At 36.7% G+C, this 26139-nt stretch overlaps 1 protein-coding gene across 5 annotated transcripts in view; it reads left to right on the top strand.

Moving 5' to 3' along the window:
• The window catches only part of KIF5B (kinesin family member 5B), a 45720-nt gene that overhangs the window by 17184 nt on the left and 2397 nt on the right, over positions 1-26139 (top strand). For 2 of the 5 annotated variants that reach the window (XM_081343894.1, XM_081343897.1), the window contains 20 exons: positions 2015-2070; positions 2156-2243; positions 3439-3563; positions 3900-4004; positions 4293-4438; positions 5015-5163; positions 5634-5827; positions 7107-7175; positions 8103-8309; positions 12907-13050; positions 13607-13795; positions 17005-17122; positions 18488-18549; positions 18642-18751; positions 20404-20505; positions 21261-21321; positions 21410-21481; positions 21581-21685; positions 24359-24575; positions 25773-25924. In XM_081343894.1, the coding sequence (XP_081200020.1) occupies positions 2015-2070; positions 2156-2243; positions 3439-3563; positions 3900-4004; positions 4293-4438; positions 5015-5163; positions 5634-5827; positions 7107-7175; positions 8103-8309; positions 12907-13050; positions 13607-13795; positions 17005-17122; positions 18488-18549; positions 18642-18751; positions 20404-20505; positions 21261-21321; positions 21410-21481; positions 21581-21685; positions 24359-24575; positions 25773-25909 (2456 nt within the window). In that variant the 3' untranslated portion in view covers positions 25910-25924. Of the gene's footprint in view, positions 1-4; positions 1642-2014; positions 2071-2155; positions 2244-3438; positions 3564-3899; positions 4005-4292; positions 4439-5014; positions 5164-5633; positions 5828-7106; positions 7176-8102; positions 8310-12906; positions 13051-13606; positions 13796-17004; positions 17123-18487; positions 18550-18641; positions 18752-20403; positions 20506-21260; positions 21322-21409; positions 21482-21580; positions 21686-24358; positions 24576-25772; positions 25925-26139 lie in introns of those variants that run through there. The other 3 variants (XM_081343896.1, XM_081343898.1, XM_081343895.1) reach the window with 3 other exon arrangements.

Genomic DNA, 26139 nt, shown 5'->3' with positions numbered 1-26139 from the left:
TAGATGCATTTTTCTTGCAAACAAGCATAACCAAACAAAGGTATTGTTTATTAGCACAGTTGAGAATTTTTGGAGATTCTAAATGGGGAAGTAAGACAATAATGTGCATATAATAATAGCATTAGGATGGGCAAATTAAAGAATTAGCATATAATGGGAATTATGTCTTGGCCTTATAAAAAGAAGTAGACAGAATTCATGATTAGTGGCAAAATGTATAGGATTTTAGTATTACACTTTATATAGTAATATTGTTTTGTACAGGTAGTCCTCAGTTAATGACTTTCATGTTTAGCAATTGTTTAAACTTAACAACAGTGCATAAAAGTAGTTTTATGACTGGTCCTCAAGTTTAGATGTTTGCCGCATCCCACAGTCAGGCAATCACCATTTGCAAGCTTCACGGCTGGCTTCCAACAAGCAAAGTCAGTGGAGAAGCTGGCAGTAATTTTCAAATCACTGTTATGTAATGTTTCACATAATGACCATGCATGATTAGCTTAATGATTGTAGCATAACTGATGCAAGTCCGATGTGGTGATGTGATGTTTCACTTTACAACTACATTGTTTAGTGATGGAGTTGTCAGTCCCCGTTGCTGCTGTTAAGTGAGAATTATCTCTGGGCTGAACACAAAAGGCTTGTAATGAAAGCTGAAGCAGATCAGAATTTTGAAAAGCATAGGCTAGCCCTCTGTTGCAAATACTGCAATGCCGTTGTATAAATTGTAAAGTTGCAGTTTGAATAGTTGCTGTTACTTCAACTTAGTAATGTGATTAGAAAAAGTATAAAATGTAAAATTCATGTGAATACTGTTTTTTTGCTAGGAAAGAAAGCTAAGGAATTTAAAACTTAGTGGGGAAAAACAACAATGGACTTAAATTTTAATAGCAAATTTTACAAATGTCAAGTTTGTAACCAATTAGAATAGAATAGAATAATGACTTTATTGTCACTTTGAATGTACACTAATCGGCATACATTAAAATTATATTTTGTTGCATTCAGCTCTCAAAGGGTCACCACCTCCAATATAGACTACATATATATGACGGAAATAAATACAGAATTATACATACACCCATTTATATTATATGACATAGAGAAACAACACAGTCTAGTTATGAGCATGGCGAGAAAAACAAATCTTGCGAGTTTACTAGAGGGATGGCATAGGGAACAAAGCTATTACAGAATCGGGTAGTCCTGCTATAAATAGTTTGAAACCTCTTCCCAGAGAGGAGCAACAGAAACAGACGGTAAAGTGGGTGTGTGGGGTCTCTAACAATGTTTTGAGCTCTAAGCACACAGCACTTATAAGCAGCATCCTGAATACCAGGGAGTGAGCTTCCTATGATCTTCTCGGCTGTCCTTACCAATCTCTGTATGGACTTTCTATCTGAGGCTGCCCCCAAACCAAACAGTGATGCAGTTTGTTAAAACTCTCAATCGTGCCTACGTAAAAAATGGCCAGGACAGAAGGAGAAAGATGTGCTCTCATCCGACGCAGGAAATACAGATGCTGGTTTGCACGCTTCACTAAGGATGATGTGTGGAGAGACCAATTCAGATTGTTAGTTATCTGCACCCCCAGATACTTAATGCTGTTGACTACCTCTACAGCTGCATCCTTGATACTGAGTGGAGTATAACTATGCCAGTTCTTTCTAAAATCTTTCTAATCTCTAATTAAATGAAGGTCTACTTTTGTCTAATAAAGGAATAATTACATTATGGAATAATTGCTACAAAATGGTATTAAGGTAGTATTAAGCAAATCCAGAAGTATTTGTGGAGAATTATGATTGTACCAACAGTTATTAATATGACAGTAGTTTATGTCCACAGTTATAAGTAACTATGTCCAGATAGTAGCAAGAAATGGCTTTTATTGTTGTACTCTGTTTTTCAGTCAAAGGTATCTCTTATATCAAGTCAAAACCAGAATATGCTTAGTTCTAGGCATCCTTATTTAATGAATAAATATCAACTATTGTAATTTTTTCCCTTTTAGTTTCAAAGACCAATCTTTCTGTTCATGAGGACAAAAACCGAGTACCTTATGTGAAGGTGAGTATAAGATCTGAGTATGTATCTTGGATTCTTTAGATGTAATTTGTTTAATTATTGATTATGTTAAAATATATTTTCACAGGGCTGCACTGAACGGTTTGTATGTAGTCCAGACGAAGTTATGGATACTATAGATGAAGGAAAATCAAACAGGCATGTAGCAGTTACAAGTAAGTGATTTGTTGTAGTTTAATTTTTTAAAAAGTCAGTTTATTCTAATTAAGAATTAGGATTTTTTCCAGTGGGTAACTAAATTATATATACTTTTTAACATTTCTACAAAAGATAAAATATAAAAACCAGGGAAAAAGGAAGTAAAAAGGAAAAGTGAGGGGGAGGAATGTGCAAGAAATAAGAAAAAAGAGGAAAATAAAGAAAATGTCATGAAATCCCAAAATTAAAATTTTAATTTCTTTCAGCTTCAAGTAAAAAATCCAAGATCCACAAAAACAAAACCAGACAAAGTTTTTTCTTTAATCAGAGTAGTTAGCTTCGCCATTTCAGCCAGATCCTTTAACTTCATCACCCATGCTTCAAATGTGGGAATCTGGGCCCTTCTATTTCTATGCATACAAAAGTCTCCCTGCTTTTACTATATATAGAAACAAAGTCCCATGTTTTTTCTCAAGCTGCATATCCATCAAACCTAAAAGAAAAATCTCTGATTTCAATTGCACAGTTTTAAAAATTCTCTGAATGAAAGCACATATCTAATCCCAATAATTCAGATAACTACCTAAATTATAAATGCATATAATAGAAATAAAATTAATTTGGTTTTAAATATTGGCCTAAATTTTACCCTTTCCCATGTTTCTTTTCTATGTCAAGGATAATTGGTTTTCCTGAATAAAATGGGAATGAAAATATACTGGCAATATATGTAGCAGTGATTTTCCATTTCCTATTAGGAAGACTTAGTTGCCCATGGAGAGACTTCAGGGCTATGATTCCTTTACATAAGCAGGTTATAAATTGCATGTATAATCCAATACATTGAAGGACTCCAGGATGAAAAGACTTTAAGAATTTTACAACTGAATCTTTCCTTATTTGGGGGGTGTGTGTGGAACAAGCCATTTTTGTGGTGTTGTCTAGATAGCCACAAGGAATCAAGCTTGACTTAAGAGCATCTGGTTGCTTTATATACTTCCTTATTGCAATGACAAATGAACATGGCTTTAAAAATAAAAAAATCAATTTTGTAGATTTGGTACAATTCTTTTTGATGAAGGAATATATTGTTTTCTTACTAGATGTATTGATTTTATTCTGTTTTGATTTTTGCGACACTTATAATTCAATTATTGAGTAAAGGCTGTTGACAGAATGGACACATATAAAGCCTTAAAACTTCTTTTACAGATATGAACGAACATAGCTCTCGAAGTCATAGCATCTTTCTCATTAATGTAAAGCAAGAAAACACTCAAACAGAGCAGAAATTGAGTGGAAAACTTTATCTTGTAGACTTGGCAGGTAGTGAAAAGGTAATAGTTTACTGTTTTAAAAAACATTTCCAGATTATTTGTTGATTCATTTTATAATGTTAACACTGCATTTTAATATGGGTTACATGCACTTGCAATATTCTTCTAAACACTTGCTAGAGCTTTCCTTTTAAAATGGCATGTGACTTACCTATAGACTTAGCAGGTCCTCCATAATTTTGAAAAAATACTAGGAACGTAGTTGGGATCAGGGTACATGGGAAGAAATGTTATAGTGGGAAAGGCAAATACTATATTGCATGTGTGTTTCTAACTACAGTCCAAAACTTGTAAAATACAGATTGTTTAGCCTTACAATTTTTTACATTATTCTAGGTTAGTAAAACTGGAGCAGAAGGTGCAGTATTGGATGAGGCTAAGAATATCAACAAATCTCTGTCAGCTCTTGGAAATGTCATTTCTGCTTTAGCTGAAAATAGTGTAAGTATGTTAGTGATTTGCAAATGCTTGATGCAAATTGCTTATTTCAGCTAGGAAATTTGTTATCATGTTAATTCCTTTCATTGCTTTAGTATGTGTTGAATATTTTAATAACTATAATAAGCTCAATTACATTATGCATAATTATAGTACTACGCAAAATTACATAGAACTTCCTGTTGAAAATACCATACCAAATTAAACTTAAATATTCTTGGTTTGGGAAAGTACAAAATATTCTCACTTGTCTAAAATAGGGTATAGTAAAACCCTTTTTCTTATTTGCAGACATATGTTCCATATCGAGATAGTAAAATGACCAGAATTTTACAAGATTCCTTAGGAGGCAATTGTAGAACCACAATTGTTATTTGCTGTTCCCCATCATCTTACAATGAATCTGAAACAAAATCTACACTGTTATTTGGCCAGAGGTGAGTGAATAACCTTAAGCATGAGATTATAAAAGCAGAATGATTACACTGAAGCAGACTTTAGACTGCCACAAAACTTGATGATGCAGGTTTTGAGCTATTATGTACATAAAATATACATGTATTTTTGCCTAATGTTTGTTTCACTAAAATATTTTTCTTAAAGCTTGATGGTATTTGATTCTGTAAGTTCCTTGTCAATTATAATCAGAAATAGAAAGTTAGTCCTTTGGGGGATACATTTCTGATTGATTTATTTTGGGAATACAAAAATACAAATTGATGTATGTTTGGGATACAAAATTATACGTAAACTGAAGTTTTTTCACCTGGCTTATGTTGCACACTTCTATTTGCAACTAGTATTATTTTCTGCTATATGGCTTTTCACAATCATACAAAAGATGAACTAGATACAATGTGCCATGTTGTAAAGCTGCATAAAGATGCCAAACTATGTACATATTGTTGTAATTGTTCAGAAAAGGGATTAGGGTTGAAGATAGGGTTGAAAACATTTAAGTCTATCAGTTTAAACAATCCTATATTTAGTTAACCTTGCCACTGCCTTTATAGAGCCAAGACTATCAAGAATACAGTGTGTGTTAACGTAGAATTAACTGCAGAACAATGGAAGAAAAAATATGAAAAAGAGAAAGAGAAAAACAAAACACTGCGCAACACGATCCAGTGGCTTGAAAATGAGCTCAGTAGATGGCGCAATGGTGAGTTATTCACAGTCTTATTTTGAGATATTTTTTTATTAAATGTGAAATGGCATTACCATGGCTTTTGATTAAAAATAACTCATATGATGTAATGGGACTTGCAAAGCATTTTCAACATATTACAATTGTCTGTCTTTAAAAAAGGCCTTTTTTCAGCATAGCATTGAAATTAACTAAAGTTCTCTACAGTGTTGCAGCTAAATATGCTATATATCTAGTGATTAGGTGGAAGTCTTATGAAAATATGTTCTAATACTAAATTGTTTTACGTTTCATCTGTGCATATATGGACATTCTGTATTCAGTCCAGAAAGACAGTATTTTTGGTGTATCTAGATGGCTTTTATAAATATGAATAATGGGATTTCAAAAAAAATTCATGATATATATACTTGTTTAAAGTGAAGTCAATTTTTAACATTTTCTTCCTGAAAGTAATTATATCCTGGGGAATTTCTGTTTTAAAGGTGAGACTGTACCTCTTGAGGAACAGTTTGACAAGGAAAAGGCTAATTTGGAAGCATTTGCTGTGGATAAAGATATTACAATCATTAATGATACCCCAACTCCTACTATTGGAGTGATTGGCAATTTTACTGATGCTGAAAGGAGAAAGTGTGAAGAAGAAATGGCTAAAGTGTATAAACAGTTAGATGACAAGGTATGTTTTACAAGCTATATATTGTATGTTTATGTATTTAGAGAAAACATACAGGAAAGTGAATAGACTTGAATTGTGACCTTTTGCATGAATGTTGAAGTTAAAGGTTGCCTGCTGAATGTAATTAAGTGCATATAATGGAACACCTAGTGAACGACAACATTGAGCAGGGAGTTAGTCAAGGATCTATTATATATATATTTATATACAAATGAAGTAGTAATTTACTTATTTATTTAAAACATTTATATGGCTGCCTATCTTCCAATCATCTCTAGGTAGCACCCAGTCAAAAGTTAAAATAATATATAAAATCATACTTAAACTTTAAACAGATTAAAACATTAAAAACAAGAAAGACCTGGCACCAGGTTTACCTTCTAATGTGCAATTATTCAATCTTGTCCTACTGCTTGGGAGATAAGCCAGGTCTTCAATGCTTTACGGAAGGCTAAGAGGGTAAAGACTGCTAAACTTCAATGGACAGATTGTTCCAGGAGGCAGGGGTTACCAAGTAAAGGCATGCTTCTTACCTCCCATAAGATGGTAATATTTAGGGGAAGGACTAGAAGTGTGCCCACCATATATATTGGTTGAGGGCTGTAGGATTGTTTGTAAATTATTCCATATTTTTGGCTGAACCAGGAAGATTTTGGGTGCATGATAGATTGTATGATGCAATGAGAACTATGGATCTGAAAATTAATACATCAAAGACCAAATTTGAAAGGGAAAATGGAATGAATAATTGCAAGTTATTGATCACTCAAATTAATTTGATTCAATTTATTCAAGCATGCTGTTTTTTAAATTGGCAGTCCTATCTTATTGCCACTGATACTGAATGACAGATATAAATAAATTTGTCTAAGCTTCAAACCATCAAAGGAGGTGCTGATCTAAGAGGTATGTTTTTTGAACTGAGCATTCACATTCTGAGAATCTGACAGGCTCTAAAGAACTTCTGCGAGCATCTTCAAAGTTTGGGTCAAATCTACTTTATAATTACTGTTTCTGTTAAGACAAAACAAATGTGATAGAACTGCTTCCATCCTATCATAAATTGCATTGAAATTTTAGATTTGAAAAGGAGACCTTCCTGGCACTAGGAACACTTCTTATAAATCTCTTAAATGTTAATAAAAGCTACATGACATGTACAACATCTCACTATGCTTTTTGGACACTGATTGTTTTCTTAATATTAAATAGAATTAATAAACTGCTTATTTTAATGAGTTTTACAGTTGAATAATTATCTTTCCCCTTTTTTATTCAGGATGAAGAAATTAATCAACAAAGCCAATTAGTGGAAAAACTGAAAACACAGATGTTGGATCAGGAAGAGGTGACTGTTTACATATTGTGAATAGAGGAAAAGCATAATGGTGCAAAATAAATGCTTATTGTAAAAAAAGTGATTTATGTTACTAAATTATGAAAAACATAGCTCTTGCTGTCAATATTTTACAGCTAATTTTATTAGCTGTTCAAAAGAAGATTCTATATTTTTAATTATAATACTGGTTTCTATTGACCTATGTTACAAATCATTGAATGGAGATGATGATGATAATAATATAATGATGATAATAATAATATAATAATAATAACAATAATTAGTAGTAGTAGTAGTAGTAGTTGGAAGGAACCTTGGAGGTCATCTAGTCCAACCCCTTGCTTAGGCAGGAAACCCTATACCATTTCAAACAAATGGCTGTCCAGTCTCTTCTGAAAAACTTCCAGTGTTGGAGCATTGACAGCTTCTGGAGGCAGGTTGTTCCACTGATTAATTGTTCTATCAGGACATTTCTCCTTAGTTCTAGGTTGCTTCTCTCTTTGGTTAGTTTCCATCCGTTGCTTCTTGTCCCGCCTTCAGGCACTTTGGAGAATAGCTTGCCTCGCTCTTCTTTGTGGCAGCCCAAAATATTGGAACACTGCTATCATGTCCCCCCTCGTCCTTCTCTTCATTAAACTAGACATACCCAATTCCAGCAACCGTTCCTTATATGTTTTAGCCTCCAGTCCCCTAATCATCTTTGTTGCTCTTCTCTGCACTCTTTCTAGAGTCTCAATATCTTTTTCACATTGTGACCAAAACTGGATCTGTAAATAGAGCCTGACAAGATTTAAAATAGTGAGCAGTGTCATTATAGAGCCTTAAAATAAATTGTGTACAGTAACAATCAGTGACCCTAAGCTCCTGTAATACGTTCATTGTTGCTTAAGAAGCAGGTATTAAAAAATATTTACTGATGGACTTTTTTTTCTATAGCTTCTAGCATCCACCAGGCGGGACCAAGACAATATGCAAGCTGAACTAAATCGCCTTCAAGCTGAAAATGATGCTTCTAAAGAAGAGGTAAAAGAGGTTCTCCAAGCCCTTGAGGAACTTGCTGTCAACTATGATCAAAAGTCACAAGAAGTTGAAGACAAAGCAAAGGAATATGAAATACTAAGTGAGGAATTGAATCAGAAATCGGTAAGATAATAGAAGGGGCTTCTTCAGTAAACCAAACTTTGGTTGTCAGGTGACACTGTATAATTGTTAATTGAAAACCTCCTACGTGGTTTTCCTCCTAAATCAGAGGTCCCCAACCTTTTGGGTACCAGGAACCGGTTACGTGGAGAGAGGTTTTTGTGCAGACTGGAGGAGGTGTGGTATTGTGTGCTGTCTGCATCCTGCGGATGGGGTTTTGCTTCTTTGTGCAGACCGGTTGCTGGCATGCCGCGGCCCGATACCGGTCCACAGACTGGGGGTTGGGGACTCCTGTCCTAAATAATAAGGTTCCCCCGCACATGCATGCTAGTCGATTCCAACTCTAGGGGCCGGTGCTCATCTCCGTTTTAAAGCCGAAGAGCCAGCGCTTGTCCGTGGTCATGTGGCCGGCATGACTAGATGCCAAAGGCGCATGGAACGCTGTTACCTTCCCACAGTAGTGGTCCCTATTTTTCTACTTGCATTTTTACGTGCTTTCGAATTGCTAGGTTGGCAGAAGCTGGGACGAGTAACAGGCGCTCATTCTGTTATGCGGCACTCGGGATTCGACCCGCCAAACTGTCGACCTTCTGATCGACAAGCTCAGCGTCCTAACCCACTGAGCCACCGCGTCCTTGTCCTAAATAATACTGTTTATTTAATATTTATTGTATTTAAATGTTTTAACCTTCTAATCATTCTGTTATTTATGGCATCATAAGCTCTCCAAAGAGGGATGCGGTGGCTCAGTGGGTTAGGACGCTGAGCTTGTCGATCAGAAGATTGGCAGTTTGGTGGGTTGAATCCCGAGTGCCGTGTAGCAGACTGAGCGCCTGTTACTCGTTCCAGCTTCTGCCAACCTAGCAGTTCGAAAGCACGTAAAAATGCAAGTAGAAAAATAGGGACCACTATGGTGGGAAGGTAACAGCGTTCCGTGCGCCTTTGGCGTCTAGTCATGCCGGCCACATGACCACGGAGACGTCCTCGGACAAGCGCTGGCTCTTCGGCTTTGAAACGGAGATGAGCACCGGCCCCTAGAGTTGGAAACGACTAGCACGCATGTGCAGGGGAACCTTTACCTTTACCTTTTTAAGCTCTCCAAAGTTGCTTGATAATGAGATGGGCCTCATAAGAATTAATAAATAAGCTGTTCAGCTTACTGTTACTTTGATTCTGGGTGGCTATGTTAACTATATATGTTATTATTCAAATCCATATATGGATTAATTTATAAAAATAGATACATTGGGTATCTGATGTTCAAATTAAATGATTAAAGCTTATTTAATTTGCACTAACATAGCTTCATTTGAAAATATTTCTATATGCCTTCCTAATAGAAAAAAAGGAATATGACGTAACTTTAGAGACATTAAAGTATATTTCTACTTACAACTGCTGTGAAAAATATCCGAAGCTACTTATTTATATTTTCTTTTTTTCTATTTTTCTTAAACTTTTTCCTTTTCGTGCACTTTTTGCTTTTTCTTTGATTTAATTTTCTTTTCCTCCTTATTTTACATTATTTTATGTTAGCTCTTATCTTCTTGTATAAATGTTTCGATAAAAATTATATATAACTAAATGTCTTCTTATTAGTAATATAATTCAAACGTAAAGACCTTGCTGCCTTTATGTTCTAGGTATAAAGTGTCATCCATTGCTCTAATTAGTAATTAGTAGTATTGCTACTAGAACAAATTTGTTTTTAGTACTTTCAGAAATACAACCTGTTTGAGAACAATTGAAAGTTTGAGGCAGTGCAATGTTATAATACTTCCAGTCTTTCTTATTTGCAGTTTAACGTATTTCTGTAGACTGTACACTCTAGTTAATGTTAGTGACATACAAGTTAATATTAATGAGAAATTGAATAAAAGGCAGATCGAGTCCCAAATGTCAAATTGCACATTCCTCACTTCAAAATACAATAAAATATTCTATTCACAGAAAGCAAACCGATGCTTCTCAGGAAGATAGCATACAACCTCTGTATTTTTGTTTTATTTATTTTAAAAAATGGATATGTACGATCAGTTACAGTAGTGCCTTTCCACATTGCTTTGGGCCTTTACAACTTTGAATACCAAAGAATTTGGTTCTGATAACATGCATTCATAAATGTAATTTGTATACTTGACCAGCTTTGTGTAATATACATCTTATTTAAAGATCCCCATATGGATTGTATCTATGATGCACAACTTCCCAGAGGGCTACATTTAATTATATGCCTTATGTCATGGGCTTGTTGTATCTTGTCTGATTTTCACTGACAAGAAACTTCAAATAGAAGCTTGTATTTGGAAATTTAAGGTTCTGCATACCCTTTTTAAAAATATAACTTAATCTGAATTTTTTATTTTAAAATGATTGTCTTCACCCACATTGAAATGTAAAACATTTTAGGATGATAATAAATCAATTGCAACTTCTAGGCCAGGGCTTTTCAACCAGTGGTATGGGTAGCACCTGTGGTACATTGGCATCTGGCAGTGGTACGCAACCATCCTAGAAAAGTGGTAGCGGGGGAGGGGAATGAGCTGAACCGGTGGCAGCACAACACAAGCCTGAGCGAGAGATGGCTGGAGCTGCAGGGCTGCCAGGGCTCAGTGAAAGCACCAGGATCAGCGCCAGTCTCCAGCTGGAGCTCAGTGCTGATCCTGGCGCTTCTGCTGAGCCCAGAAGAAGCGCCGATCAGCTGGAGTGTTGCAGCATCTCCAGGGTCTTGTAATTTACAATCAGATGCTTGGCAACTGATTCATATTTATGATGGTCACAGTGTTCCAGGGTCATGTGAAGTGACCAAAACCTGCTGCAACCACCCAGCAGATGGGGAGGGAATAAAAACCAAATACCCACCCCATCCCCGCTGCAATCCTCAACAGAAATGCTCACAACAATGAAAACCTCGGACAGGAGGAAGAGCGCCACCAGGTGGGCAGGCAGGTCTCTTAGTCAGCTGTGGCTTGGGGGGCACTTTTTCCAGTGCCATTGTAACTTCGAACAGTCATTAAGCGAACTGTTGTAAGTCAAGGACTACTTGTACTTCATCACTTTTTTCTTTTCTTTTTTTTTTTTGGTCATCAAGTTTTTGACACCTTGCTAGGCGACTGGTGGTACTCAGATGTTGCCATATCCTAAAAGTGGTACAATGGGTGAAAAGGTTGAAAAGCCCTGTTCTAGGCTATAGAACTGGTTAATAATTAAGTTTAAATACCAAAGATAAATAGATGCAGAGGCAAGAGTTAAATGTGGGAATTCCATTTTCTGCTTCCAGCAGTTGTTCTGAGATAATGTTTTTCTTGAACAGCACTGTCCAAAGGTTACAGTAATCAGAGAAAGCTCTGAGCAGTTAAGAAATAAAAAGAAAAGCAACCAATACTTTAGGGTTTATGGGAGTTGGTAGTTGTTTTTGTACCTTCAATAGCTTGACTGAATAATTGTGCCCAATGGCTTTAATGATGACTGGCACCGAGGCAGAAGCTTTCATGATCATGCCAATCTTTTGGAGTACAGTGAGAATAATCCTAGAATCCTATCATTCCTGAGCTCATAGAACATAGAAAGAATGTTGATGTCAATGCTGCTAACATCAGATGTTCTTGCTTTGACAAAAAATGAAGAAGCAGCTATTTTATATTTCTACTTGTGCATCACTTTTAGAGTTAAAGTTAGATAAAGATGGGAGGGCGAAAGGAAGAATATGCATGGGGGATTAGTTAGACATAATAACATAGCAGCAGAGCATTTTCAAGATTGTATGTAATAAGAGGTGATAAGAACTGGGGTTAAGCTAAGGAGGGAAAACTTACCTTTCAAACTAATTGGAGAATGTGATTTATGATGGCTAACTAAAGGAGGGAATTATGCTTTAATATTGTGCTCAGGGGAGTGGAATCCAGATTTTGGCTTTAACCAAGTATTGCTGATGTGATATTGCTCTAATAAAGACTTTTAGGGTAAACAATGCCTCAGAGTTCTTTGAAGAGTTCATCCTCGGAAGCTTGACAGATGAAAATTGAAACTCTTGGAATTAAAATAGAATTCTTGAATTCTTGCACAGTGTTATATCTCTTCTGTGTTATGGCTAACACAGAAGAGATATCCAAATATAAAATAATTATATTTTCAACACTTTCATAAAAACTCCATATCAAGTGTTTTGATTAGACTCATTTTAGGTAAAACAAAGCAAACCTACCTTTTATCATCAAGAAATTATAAATTGTTAACAATAATAAAATAGGTTGTGGAATGTAAACTCATGATATTAATTAAATTATGAACATATTATGGAAGAAATACCAGGACATAAGCATGTGTTTGTTTATCTGGCTACAAGGGGAAGAAAGTTTGGATTGATAGAATTCTCAGAGTTACAGTGAAATTAGGTGGTTTCTAAATTTAATAAAATAACAAATACGTCTACAATATCTGTTACAAAAATGATAGATTTTTTTTCAGCTGACTGAGGGCATTATTTAAAGATGAAAGATGTTCATTATTCTGATTTTTAAAGTAATCCCTATTTCATTAACTTTTTGATTTTTGGCTGCTGATAATATTATCTGGATAACAATATTTTTTTCTGTTCCAGATAACATTAGCTAGTATAGATGGAGAGCTTCAAAAACTTAAAGAAATGACCAATCATCAGAAAAAACGTGCAACTGAAATGATGGCATCTCTGTTAAAAGATCTTGCAGAAATAGGAATTGCAGTTGGAAATAATGATGTAAAGGTAAGCCATCTAATGAACCATTAAGATTCCAAATCCATTCTGTCCCTAAGTGGCACATCCCTATCATTGTATGTCTTCTCTTTTCATTATTAATTTGTCATTAGAATACTCATTAAAGTATTTCTTCATGAGAAATATTACATAAACGTATGCATTTCTTTTAAGACAATTTTAAAAGTATGCTTACCATTTCCCATGAGAGCATGTTATTTTGATGGCAATATAGCACAGTATTGATAAGCATAATTTATAAGAGTTCATCTGTAGATATTGTGAGAAGTGAAAAAAACAGTTTTAAAACAAATACTTTTATGGAAACATTTAGTGTTAAATCATAATGCCCCAAATTTGCCAAATGGAAATGGAGTTAGATATATGTTGTACGTCATTTTTTGCTACAATCTCATTTAAAATAGAATTTCATAATTAAGAATACGTTTGACACTTTAATAGGAAGGAAATGGTCTGATGCTAATAATATATGAACTCGGAATAAGTTGCTGAATTATTTTATGAACTTGCAATTTTTTGGAGCTAAACAGTAGTTCTTTCTTAGCAGCCAGAAGGAACTGGTATGATAGATGAGGAATTCACAGTTGCAAGACTCTACATTAGTAAAATGAAATCTGAAGTAAAGACTATGGTAAAACGATGTAAGCAGTTAGAAAGTACGCAAATAGAAAGCAATAAGAAAATGGAAGAAAACGAAAAAGAACTAACAGCCTGTCAGCTTCGTATTTCACAGGTAAGTTTGATTTTGTTTGTTAAATACTTTGTAACAACCTTGTCCAATCTGATGTTCTTCAGTAGCCATCCTACCTGGGAATTTGAGGATCGTGTTTAGTATAATACAAGGGCATAGGACAGGGGTGTCAAACTGCTGGCCCACAGGCCAGATGCATTATAACGAAACCGCGCCCACCCCATTGCCGGCAATGGTAAAAAAAAGCCACGATACTTTGCGACACATCACGTGACATTGCGAGTTTGACACACCTGGCATAGGAAAAGGAGATTAGGGTCCCCTAATTTTATAATGGTTATTCATTTTCCATCCCATCTGCTCTTCCTGTACAGAACAGAATGTTAGCATTTTGTTGCCTGTGAATGTGCTGAGTCCTTATTGGGCTAGAAAATATTTTATTTATTATTTATTTATTTATTAATTTAATTTGTTTACCGCCCTTCTCCTGAAGGACTCAGGGCGGTGAACAGGGCAAAATTTTAAAATACATTTTCTGAATGCTTGAAAATCTTGGGGTTCCTCTATATCCACTGATACTTTGTGTGCTCGATATACCATTTCTGGTACAAAAGTAATGGCTATACACTTGAAATGGAACAACTTTTTCTAAGCTGAATATTAGATTTTATTTGCTTGAACATTGTAGCTCAAATTAAGCTTGAGACCATTTTTGATGGGTTTGAACTTGGTGGAGTTTTTACACAATTAGTATACAAAATCTCAGCAATTTTCATATTTTAAGCTTAGGTTACAGCTCTCAGCGTATGAACTGTATCTAAGCTACAGTTGTAATAAAATACCGTATTTTCCGGCATATAAGATGACTGGGCATATAAGACGACCCCCTACATTTCCTATTAAATTATAGGGTTTGGGCTATACTCGCCGTATAAGACTACCCCTCTTCCAATGCACACCAAATAAAAATTAAAAAACATCAGATTTGATTTTAATATGGTAATTTTAATTCAAATGCTTATGACATGCAGGTACTTAGTAGGAAAACTGTCACTTATAAACGTAAGGCTCCAGGTTTTCCAGCCAGCCCGCCCAGTTCCTGAGTCAAATGTGTCCTTAGAGCTAAGCAGCTGCTCTGACTGCTGCATTCCCCACCTGCCTTTCAAGTTGGGATAGATTGCAGCTGCTCTTCAACTTTAGAAGGAAAGACTCCTAGACCCCAGCCTGTAAAAAATCACAGACTGCAGCTTCTTCTCCAGTTGGTCCCGCTTTCCCTGCACAGACCAAATGGGAGATCTGCTCCAGGTTTTCCAGCCAGCCCTGTCCCTAAAGTTTCAGCACCCGGCGTATAAGACGACCCCTGACTTTTGAGAAGATTTTCATGGGTTAAAAAGTAGTCTTATACGCCAGAAAATATGGTATCTTATTGGCTTTTATAAGTTCAAGATTTCTAACTAAACAAAAATATTGTAATTATAATATTCAAAGGAAATAATTGTTTCAGATGCTGGCTACTCCCAATATTGTCAGAAAATATGCAAGGAATCTAGATAACTGATCTATTATTATGGCACAATGATTTTTTCTTTCCCAGAATGGCCTTAAAATCCTAATGAAAGCCTTAGTAAGCACTTTTAAGGTAGAAAGGGAATATACTTATCCCCATTTGGATAATGCAAATTGTTTTTATAATGGAGCAGTTTAAACAATGCAAGGGATTTAATAGATTTCCATATTCTTGGACTTTCTCAAGTGTAATTCCCACGTTCCTATGTTACACCTTGGTGTATCATTAGTGTTTCTTGAATAAAATTCCCTCTTATGATTCACTAATAGAGCAAGGAAAATAAAGACGTTAAAAATTGCTGAAACTGAATTACTTAGAGGAGAACACATTTGGCTTTGCATAATATAGATGATACAGAAAGTATTCTTAGATAGATAAACTTTATTGTCATTTTTTGCTATGGGCGCATTGGCACACATTGAAAATGAAATTTTGTTGTTGGCTCTCAAAAGTGTTGTTAGTTGCGAAGTCATGTCCGACACATCTCAACCCCATGGACAATGTTCCTCCAGGCCTTCCTGTCCTCTACCATCTTCTGGAATCCATTTAGGCTCACGCCTACTGCTTCAGTGACTCCATCCAGCCACCTCATTCTCTGTCGTCCCCTTCTTCTATTGCCCTCAATCTTTCCCAGCATTAGGCTCTTCTCCAGTGAATCCTTCCCTCTCATTAGGTGGCCAAAGTATTTGAGTTTCAACTTCAGGATCTGGCCTTCTAAAGAGCAGTCAGGGTTGATCTCCTCTAGGACAGACCGGCTTGATCGCCTTGCAGTCCAAGGGACTCGCAGGAGTCTTCTCCAGCACCATAGTTCAAAGGCCTCAATTTTTTTGCACTCAGCCTTTCTTATGGTCCAACTTTCACAGCCATACATTGCAACTGGGAAGACCATAGCCTTGACTATATGCACTTTTGTTGGCAGGGTGATGTCTGCTTTTTAGTGTGCTGTCTAGATTTATTTACTTTTATTTTATTTTAATCCCATTTATATCCCGCCCTTCTCCGAAGACTCAGGGCAGCTTACAATCTAAGCACAAATCAATGTGCTTAGCAATAGCCTTCATTCTATGTATATGCCTGCTTATTAGGGCTTTTGCCCCCCCCCCCCCCCGCGGCATTATTACAAAGTCAGCTTATTGCCCCCAACAATCTGGGTCCTCATTTTACCTACCTCGGAAGGATGGAAGGCTGAGTCAACCTTGAGCCTGGTGGGATGCGAACCTGCACTAATTGCAGGGAGCTGGTGTTACTTAAGGAGGCATTAGCCCACTGCTACACCAAGGCTCATTATTTGCCATGGCTTTCCTCCCCAGGAGCAAGCATCTTTTAATTTCTTGGCTACAGTCCCCGTCTACAGTGATCTTGGGGCCCAGGAAAATAAAATCTGTCACTACCTCCATTTCTTCCCCATATATTTGCCAGGAATTGAGAGGGCTGGATAACATGATCTTGGTTTTCTTAATGGAAATATTATGTATGTGTACACTTCTCAAAAGTGTACACATACATAATATACATTTAAACATACTATATACAACATGTATAAACCATCAACTTAGTCTTTAAGTGTTCTGTAAATTGTTCAATAGATGTTTCTCCTTGATATTTTATTTAAACCATCAGTTTTCTAAATCTCTGATACATGTCTCTAATTCACTGGAATATCAATCCTATTTTCATCTTGAAGCATGAAGCCAAGATCAAATCACTTACAGAATATCTTCAGAATGTGGAACAGAAGAAAAGACAGCTTGAAGAGTCTGTGGATTCTCTTAACGAGGAGCTAGTTGGTCTCCAAACCCAAAGTATGTATTGCTTTATCTTGCTGTTTTTATGTGGATGGTTAAGAACATGATTCATAAGCTGAGAAGTTGAAGTTTTAAATTATGGCAACCGGTACATCTCTACAATAAGGGAATGGTACTGTATTTGCTAGTAAGCATGTTTTAATCACATATGTAGGGGGGTATATTGATATTAAAGTGATAGATTAAGCCAGGATGACAAGTCCTCAGTTGGCTCTATAAGCTCTATAGATGACTATGAATTAATCACTTCACCTTATAGGATGATTTCATTAGAACAAGTTGGGGGAAGTTGTTATGCTTTGAGCTGGTAAAGAAAATAATATATAGGTAGTCCTTGCTTACCACCATCTGTTCAGGGTCAAATTAAAGTTATAAGGGGGCTGAACAAATGATACTTCCAAGCAATCCCTGAAGTGGCAGCCATTGCAGCCCTTATGATCAAGATTTGGGTGCTTGGCAGAGCACCCAACCTTACCAGAGGAGGGTTTCAACTTCCTCTGATGGCCTATTTCCCTTTCCATCATCTCTGCCCTTTTGACTGCACTCCACAACAATACTTCTCAGTGGTGGCGGTGGTGGGACAGATGTAGAGGCCTGGGCCCTTCAGCAGTCTCAGCTGGCTGCCACCACCCTTCAGCCTTTACTTTAATCCCAGTGGTGCTGCTGCCAAGGAGTGCTGCTTCTAGCATCACAACATGTGGGCCAGAGTGCAAAGCTCTATCTGCCCCTATCGTCTGTGCTTCACAGGCCTGCTGCATGCACTTGACTTGCCCTGTCTTCCCTTATTGCTGATGTTTGCCTGGTCTTATGCAAGGCAACTGCTGACCAGCCAGAGCCTCTTCCCACGTCTACTCATGTTGTTCCTCGAACAGCACATGCCCTCCTCATGTTGCTTTGGAAGGCTTGGAGAAAATTGAAAAGGCAGAGGAGGCAGTCCCTTACCTTACCAAGGCTCAGGTTAGAGAGTAAGCCAGGAATGGCTTGGACTGGGGTTGGCCCATGGCTAACAGCCACTGGGATTCTCTTAACAATGGTAATGGGGATTGCTGGGATTACTGTTGTTAAGTGATCCAGTCAAATGATGTCATGGTTTACGATAGTTTCACTTAGTGATTGGAATTCTACTTTAATTACTGTCATAATTCAAGGACCTATAACTCCAATGAATAATTTTTTTGTGTGAAAGACAGGTTGACTAGTGAATTTCTTAGAAATATCTACTAAAGCAGAATTCCTTAATGGGTTGCCTGCTAGTTTGATCATTCAGGATAATTATATTTATGTAAGGTACAAGTATTAGAGGACTTTTTATACTATCTGATCATGAGTTTTAAAGATGGGTTTCTCCCCTTTCTTTACTAGAAAAAGTTCATGAAATGGAGAAGGAACATCTGAACAAAGTTCAGACTGCAAATGAGGTCAAGGCAAGTCAACCAACATTTTAATTTTTTTAAAATGAATTAAATTCAATGTTTGTCCTTATGCTGTAAAATAACCAGAATATGTGATTCTTCAGCAAGCAGTTGAGCAGCAAATCCAAAGTCACCGTGAGACTCATCAGAAGCAGATTAGCAGCTTGAGAGATGAGATTGAGGCAAAAGAAAAATTAATTACTGATTTGCAAGAGTAAGTTTTGCACTGCTTTGTTGTAATGAGTGGGATTGGTGGGAATAACTTATTTTTGCTTATGAAATAGATTTTTAAGTGCACTATGTTCTTTTATTTTACATACTTACATATTCAGCCTTTTTTAGGAGGTGGATAAAACTTTGGTGACCACAGTGGCCAGAAACATCTTTTCTATATTCATTGTTTTCACTTTTGCAGTTTTTCCTCCCAAAATTAAAAAGCATAGTAGAAATAAATAAAACATCCACTTCAAAGAAACAATGACATACTTCAAGTCTAGGTAACAGAATGGGTTCTTGTTCAGAACTGGATCTATTCCATCTTTTCACCTGATTTGATTGAAGGATTTGGAATTGGTTAAGATAGGGGTCTCCAACCTATGGTTTGTGGTGCACTGCTGGTCCGTGGCCTACTGGACAAGCTGGCCAGTACGCGCACTCACCCCCACTGGCACTAGAGCCCGCAGACCATTTGTGCATGCGAGGGTGGCTAGTGCCTGTGCAAGTGGGGCCAGTAGCATGCACGGGTTGTGCGGCCCGCTGGCTCAGGCGCACAGCACTAATAGAAGTGGCAAGCGCAAGTGTGCATGCGCAAACCAGCCACTAGCTATGCAGGTTGCGCAGCTCATTTGCGCATGTACACAGTGCTAGTGGAGGCAGCGGCTAGCACCTGCACGCAAGCGCAAATGGGGCTACTAGTGCCATCCAGGTGCACGCTGCCCTGTTTGCACACAGCCCTGTTCGCGTGGGTGCAAATTTCCCAGCTGCTCCCTTTCCCTCTGGGCTGCCAGCATGAAAAGGTTGGTGACCTCTGGGTTAAGGAACATAGTTCATCTGCAGGAAGTGATAATAAATACTCTGTATCCATCAGCATGGAGAACAACGCTAAATGCAAGATAAAGCAGAAACCATCACTTCTGCTCTCACCTTGCAAAGTGAATTGAATTTCCCTGTTGGAGGGAAGCATGACTGACGAAATGGCAGGAGCTGCTTACAGTTTCCAAGTAAGAGAAAGTGTGAAACACCAACTAAAGATTTCTTCCTTCCTTTGCTTTTTTTGTGATGAGAGAAGGCATGCAGCAAATGAAGACATATTATGAAGGGAGAAGGTCAGTACTCTCCTGCCCCATTGGAAAGGGTATGACATTTTGAAGGAAAGTCTGCAGGACTTTCCACTTCAATGCCCTTTTCTGTCTTGCCAGCCTGCATTTCCCCCCAGTTAACCTTGTAGGATCTTTGAGCAAATTGATTTCAAGAGTGGTTGTACTTGATTTGTGCCACTTTATGTGTTTTGGCTAAGATGTGAACAAGCCAAACAGTTTTCTTGGAAATATTGGATTTGAGGTACAGGTCTTGCTGCAGATAACATGGAGGAGGCTTGATTGAGACTTTGTCAGTTAAAATGGGCATTAACTTCCACATTCCTACTATAATATAACAATTTTTATTTAAAATCGACTAAGTTCATCTGGTAGCTCAGAAGTGTAAGGGTTTAAACCAGTTATCATCTAGTTCTAAAATAAGTATTAGGGCCTGTATGGTTGATTGTCATCTTGATTTTGAAATAACAAAATTGGTAATCAGTTTAATATGTCACAAAATAAATAATCACCCTTGTTCCACGTCATTTAATTTTTGTTCTGTGTTCAGTCAAAATCAGAAGATAATACTAGAACAGGAACGGCTCAAAATTGAACATGATAAGCTGAAAACTGTGGATCAGGACAAAAGCAAGAAATTGCATGAACTTACGTAAGTAAAGACAATTTATAATATAATAAAAATTTGTCAATGCTGTTCATTTTGGTATACTTTTCAAGAAATTGGCTTCCAGGCCTGTGAATTCTAATTTGAGATACTGTGTTCTTTTACCATCTTATATTTTCCTACAAATGGTTGTTACTTAGAAAATATTTTCAAACTAATTTAAAAGCTTTTGTTCTTAGAAGTTCTGGAACTTATTTAGAACTGGATTTTAATAAAAATTAAATTTTTGTTCATTATCTTTCTCTTACAAAGAAAGATAGAAAAGATATAGCTTGTCCTTAATAATTGCTAGTATGCCAAGTTTAGGTTTTTTTAGTTCTGAGATAGAAGAAGGGTGTAATTACTGAGTTTTGGCAGGTGGCTGATTGTGCCATTCTTCCAACAATATAATTGTTTTAAAGATGGATTATTTTGCATTTGTTCCATTACATTTCATGCAATATACATACATGCTTCTGCAATATTTATTGCAAGTGCATATGTTAAATAATATAGATAAAATGCCAAATGATTTCATTTGTTTGATAGCTTCCAAACTATTGTGGAATTCCTTCTGTACAAAGGAGGTCAACATTGTTTTTTTAATCAATATTTTTCTTATGTAAATCAAAGTTTAAAATGTGGAATCTATTTATATGTTTAAATAGTAGTTTAGGTTTTATTTTTCATATTATTTAAAAGTCCCCAGAGAGTTGAGAACAAGTACTAAAAGTTTAATAAATTTTAATTGATGATTTCAGTGTAATGCAAGATAGAAGAGAGCAAGCAAGGCAAGACCTAAAAGGTTTAGAGGAGACTGTGGTAAGCTGTATATTCTGAAAACAATCTTTGAAATTCTTGAACTACTTTACCAAGAGTAGTCTTAATTCTAATACTCTTATGCTGTTAGGCCAAAGAACTTCAGACTCTGCATAATCTCAGAAAACTCTTTGTTCAAGATTTGGCCACCAGGGTTAAAAAGGTAATGTCACAATTAGTTCTTTATTTAAAAATGAATTTAATATTTTGGATTTTCATTCTGCAAGAATCTGAACTGCAACCATATCTCTCCTTATCAAAGAGTGCAGAGATTGATTCAGATGATACTGGTGGGAGTGCTGCTCAGAAACAGAAGATTTCTTTTCTAGAGAACAATCTTGAACAGCTCACAAAAGTCCACAAACAGGTAAAACTGTGATAACCTTATATTTTTGTTTGCAGTATTTAAAAGAGCTAGATTAACAATGATTTTATAAAATTTTGTAGCTTTATTCTCTAACAACAACATTCTTACATAGCTTCCTAAATAAACCTCAGTAACACAATGGGGTGGTCACTGACCTCAAGTCAGACATCCTAGAATGTGAAGTGAAATGGGCCTTAGGAAATTTCACATGCTAGTAAAGTTATGGTTAAAATCCTACAAGCTAGATTCCAGCAGTATGTGGATCGAGAACTACCGGAAGTATAGGCAGGATTTTGAAGAGGCAGAGGAATTAGAGATCAAATTGCTGGATCATGGAGAAAGCTAGGGAGTTCTAGAAAAACATCTACTTCTGCTTCATTGATTATGCTAAAGTCTTTGACTGTGTGGATCACAACAAAGTGGCAAGTTCTTAAAGAGATGGGAGTACCAGACCATCTTATTTGTCTCTTGAGAAACCTATATGCGGGTCAAGAAGCAACATTGAGAACTGGACACGGAACCACTGATTGGTTCAAAATTGGGAAAGGAGTCCGTCAAGGCTGTATACTGTCACCCTGCCTATTTAACTTAAATGCATAGCACATCATGAGAAAGGCAGGGCTAGATGAATCAAAAGTTGGAATTAAGATTGCCAGGAGAAATATCAACAACCTAAGATATGCAGATGATACCACTCTAATGGCAGAAAGTGAAGAGGAACTAAAGAGCCTCTTGATGCGGGTGAAGAAGGAGAATACAAAAGTGGGTTTGAAACTCAGCATTAAGAAAACGAAGATCATGGCATCCGGCCCTCTCAATTCCTGGCAAATAGATGGGGAAGAAATGGAGGTAGTGACAGATTTTATTTTCCTGGGCTCCAAGATCACCACAGATGGGGACTGCAGCCAAGAAATTAAAAGACGCTTGCTCCTGGGGAGGAAAGCTATGGCAAATCTAGACAGCATACTAAAAAGCAGACATCACCCTGCCAACAAAAGTGCGTATAGACCATGGTTTTCCCAGTTGCCAATGTATAGCTGTGAAAGTTGGACCATAAGAAAGGCTGAGCGCCAAAGAATTGAGGCCTTTGAACTATGGTGCTGGATAAGACTCCTGCGAGTCCCTTTGACTGCAAGGCAATCAAACTGGTCAGACCTAGAGGAGATCAACCCTAACTGCTCTTTAGAAGGCCAGATCCTGAAGTTGAAACTCAAATACTTTGGCCACCTAATGAGAAGGAAGGACTCACTGGAGAAGAGCCTAATGCTGGGAAAGATTGAGGGCAATAGAAGAAGGGGATGACAGAGAATGAGGTGGCTGGATGGAGTCACTGAAGCAGTAGGCATGAGCTTAAATGGACCAGAAGATGGTAGAGGACAGGAAGTCCTGGAGGAACATTTTCCATGGGGTTGTGATGGGTCAGACATGACTTTGCAACTAACAACAACAAAGAAAGATCTATGAATATATCAAATGTCATTAGCAAAGACTCAGCATTAGTGGATCAGCTCTACATATAATGTTCCCCCCATCACATGGCAATCAATCAACATCTAGTTAAACTGGAATTACCTCCTTATTAACAATTAGAATCTAAAAGGAACTAGCATGCAATTAGAGAAAGAGAACTACTTCTCCCAAAGAGCTACACAGCTGTCAAGACACAATCAGAACCACCAACCTATCAGTCAAATGATCTTCTGACAACAGGGCATCAATCACTTGCAAATCAGTATCTCCTTAAGAGGATAATCCTATTCAAAGACCTGGAAAGTAGGCAAGATAGTTGGATATATAATGCCTACTAATCAGTAAAATTTATTTCTTCAAAACTCCTGCACCAATGAGGTTACATAAAGAGTCAGTTTGATCTAGTTATGATTATGCCAAGTTAGAAAGCAGGAGTTTGTGGGGTTTAGCCCAATTTTAGGCATGAAAACCAGCTGGGTGACTTTGGGCCAGTCATATTCTTTCAGTTCAGTTCACCTCATAGGGTTGTTGTTATGGGGAAAACGGGAAGAGAGGAATATATGCTTTGAGTTATTTATAAAAATAAGAAAGGTAGAATATAAACGCCAAGTTTGCAGAAAATTAATACTGTGATATGCCAGCTCTGAGTTACATGGATTTGCTGCCATCACAGCCAGTATTGTATCCATGTTAAGAGTTGGAGTTAGAATCATTCCTGATTATTAACCATAGTTAGTAAGACATATCATCAGATGTCAAGAAGCTTTTCTGTTTCTACTATGACATTTACTCAGTCTACAATTTTGACAATTTATTCATTTTCTGAGCTGTCAGTTTGTGTTAATAGATAGTATAGATTTCAACCTTCAGAATCAATTTGGATAAGATAGTTTGGGATTTGTGGGGACTCCAATTTAGGACTTAAGCAGCTTTTGGAGTTGCTGGTGGAAGAGGGGCTTGGATAAAATATCTTAAGGGAATCAAATGGAAAAAACAATAATAATATGTTTATGATTGATTCATTTGTGTTGATTTTATTAGAATGTCAAACATTTTGTGTGATAGAAATGGTTTACTGGATACTTATTATAAATTGTCAATAATCTGTAAAATTTGCACAAATTCACCTGGATTGTTCTCCCTCCCCTCCCCCCCCTCTCACTCCCTCTCCCTCTCCCTCCCTACCTACCTATCTATGTCCAGTTGGTACGTGATAATGCAGATCTTCGTTGTGAACTTCCAAAACTGGAGAAACGGCTTAGAGCTACGGCTGAAAGAGTTAAAGCTTTGGAATCAGCATTAAAAGAAGCAAAAGAGAACGCTTCCCGAGATCGCAAGCGATACCAGCAAGAAGTAGACCGAATTAAAGAAGCAGTGAGATCAAAGAACATGATCAGAAAGGCACATTCAGCACAGATTGGTAAGTAGAACAAATGAAGCATAAACATGATGTGCTTACACACAGAAATTTTAAAATAATGGAATATAACAAATGTGCATATTATTGGACTGTTAATCCCTTAATTTTACTTGGGTTGTTGTGGGAGAAATTTTGAAGGTCTCAAAATATGTTTTGTGTATAGCAATAATTTAAATACAGCAAGTGTTTTTTACAGTACAAAGGAATTGAATGACTTCTACTTACAGTTAAAAGTACGGCACAAAAGGAAAGGGAAATGGAAGAGGAGAGAAAACCACTAATTCTTTTACTAGAATCCAGTACAGAAAAGCTGGTGGCCTTTGGCACAATAGAGGGAATTGGACATTCAGGGAGAACTGAATCCAATAGCATGGAAAATCTATGATTGCCTGAAAAATTAGGTTTTAGCTAATTTTAACTGAACCTCTTGATATTCACATTTTCACATCTTGGTATGCAAACGTTCTTTAATGTTTATGGATTGTAAAGAACAGAATGCTTCCTTTCTCTCCCCCTTCCCCCAAAAGAGCTTTATATAACTGAAGTAGGATATAACCTCAGTAAGTAAAAATAAATCTCACTTCAGAAAAGAACCTCGCACCCCTTGAAAATATTGTGGGATACAGCACATAGAAATAAGGCTTGCCAGTGGAAACAGAAGCTAGTGTAACACACACACACACACATAGACACACAGTATTTGCTGCTTTATCTACCAAAATCTGATAGTGTGATGCTGTCTTGTACCTATTGGAGCACTCATGTAAAAATCTTTTTTAATATCCTGCATTTCAATTTTTTTTACAATGCATCATAGAATATGTCATTCCACATTAAATATAAACATAAAACCCCCATCATTTTGTGACACATCAAGATATGTTTTTCCTGTCTAGCATTACCTACCTTAGATATATGTAATAACTAGCTCACAGCAGTATAAACCTTAATGGCCAGTCCTGAAGACACTGAAAGTCCCTTAGTCCATTGGACAAAGGAACCTATAATAGGAAAAAAGAAAGCAAAAATTAGTTAATTACAAATATTCAATTTATTGTAAAGAGCAATCTTCAACTGAAATATGTTGAAATACTTTTCTGGAACTTAAATGTTTCTTGCTTCCATTTAATCTCTCATTGATCACATTTTAATTTGTCACATAGCCTTGCTTTATCCTTTACACTTTTTTTCATATAGCTAAGCCTATTCGTCCTGGTCAGCATCCAGCTGCTTCTCCAACTCATCCAAATGCAATTCGTGGTGGAACTGCTTTTACCCAAAATAGTCAGCCAGTTGCTGTACGTGGAGGTGGAGCTCGGCAAGAGAAAGCATGAATTTTGATGATCAAGGTTGGTTGATTACTTTAAACTGGTAGTTTACAAAAAGCAATGAATTAAAAAGATACCAGAATTGTGCACTAGGGTTAGAATCATATAATCATTACTGACGTGGAGATTGTATATTTAATGAATAAACGTATATAGTTATGAATATTTGTGTAAAATTACACTTTGGAGACTAACAATTACAAGCATGTTTCATTTATGCATGTTCTTTGGTTATT

The sequence above is a fragment of the Vipera berus genome (genome assembly GCF_964194415.1).
Source record: "Vipera berus genome assembly, chromosome: Z".
NCBI classification, from domain to species: domain Eukaryota; kingdom Metazoa; phylum Chordata; class Lepidosauria; order Squamata; family Viperidae; genus Vipera; species Vipera berus.
The sequence above is the reverse complement of the archived record's forward strand: the minus strand, read 5'-3'. Positions and strand labels throughout refer to the sequence as shown.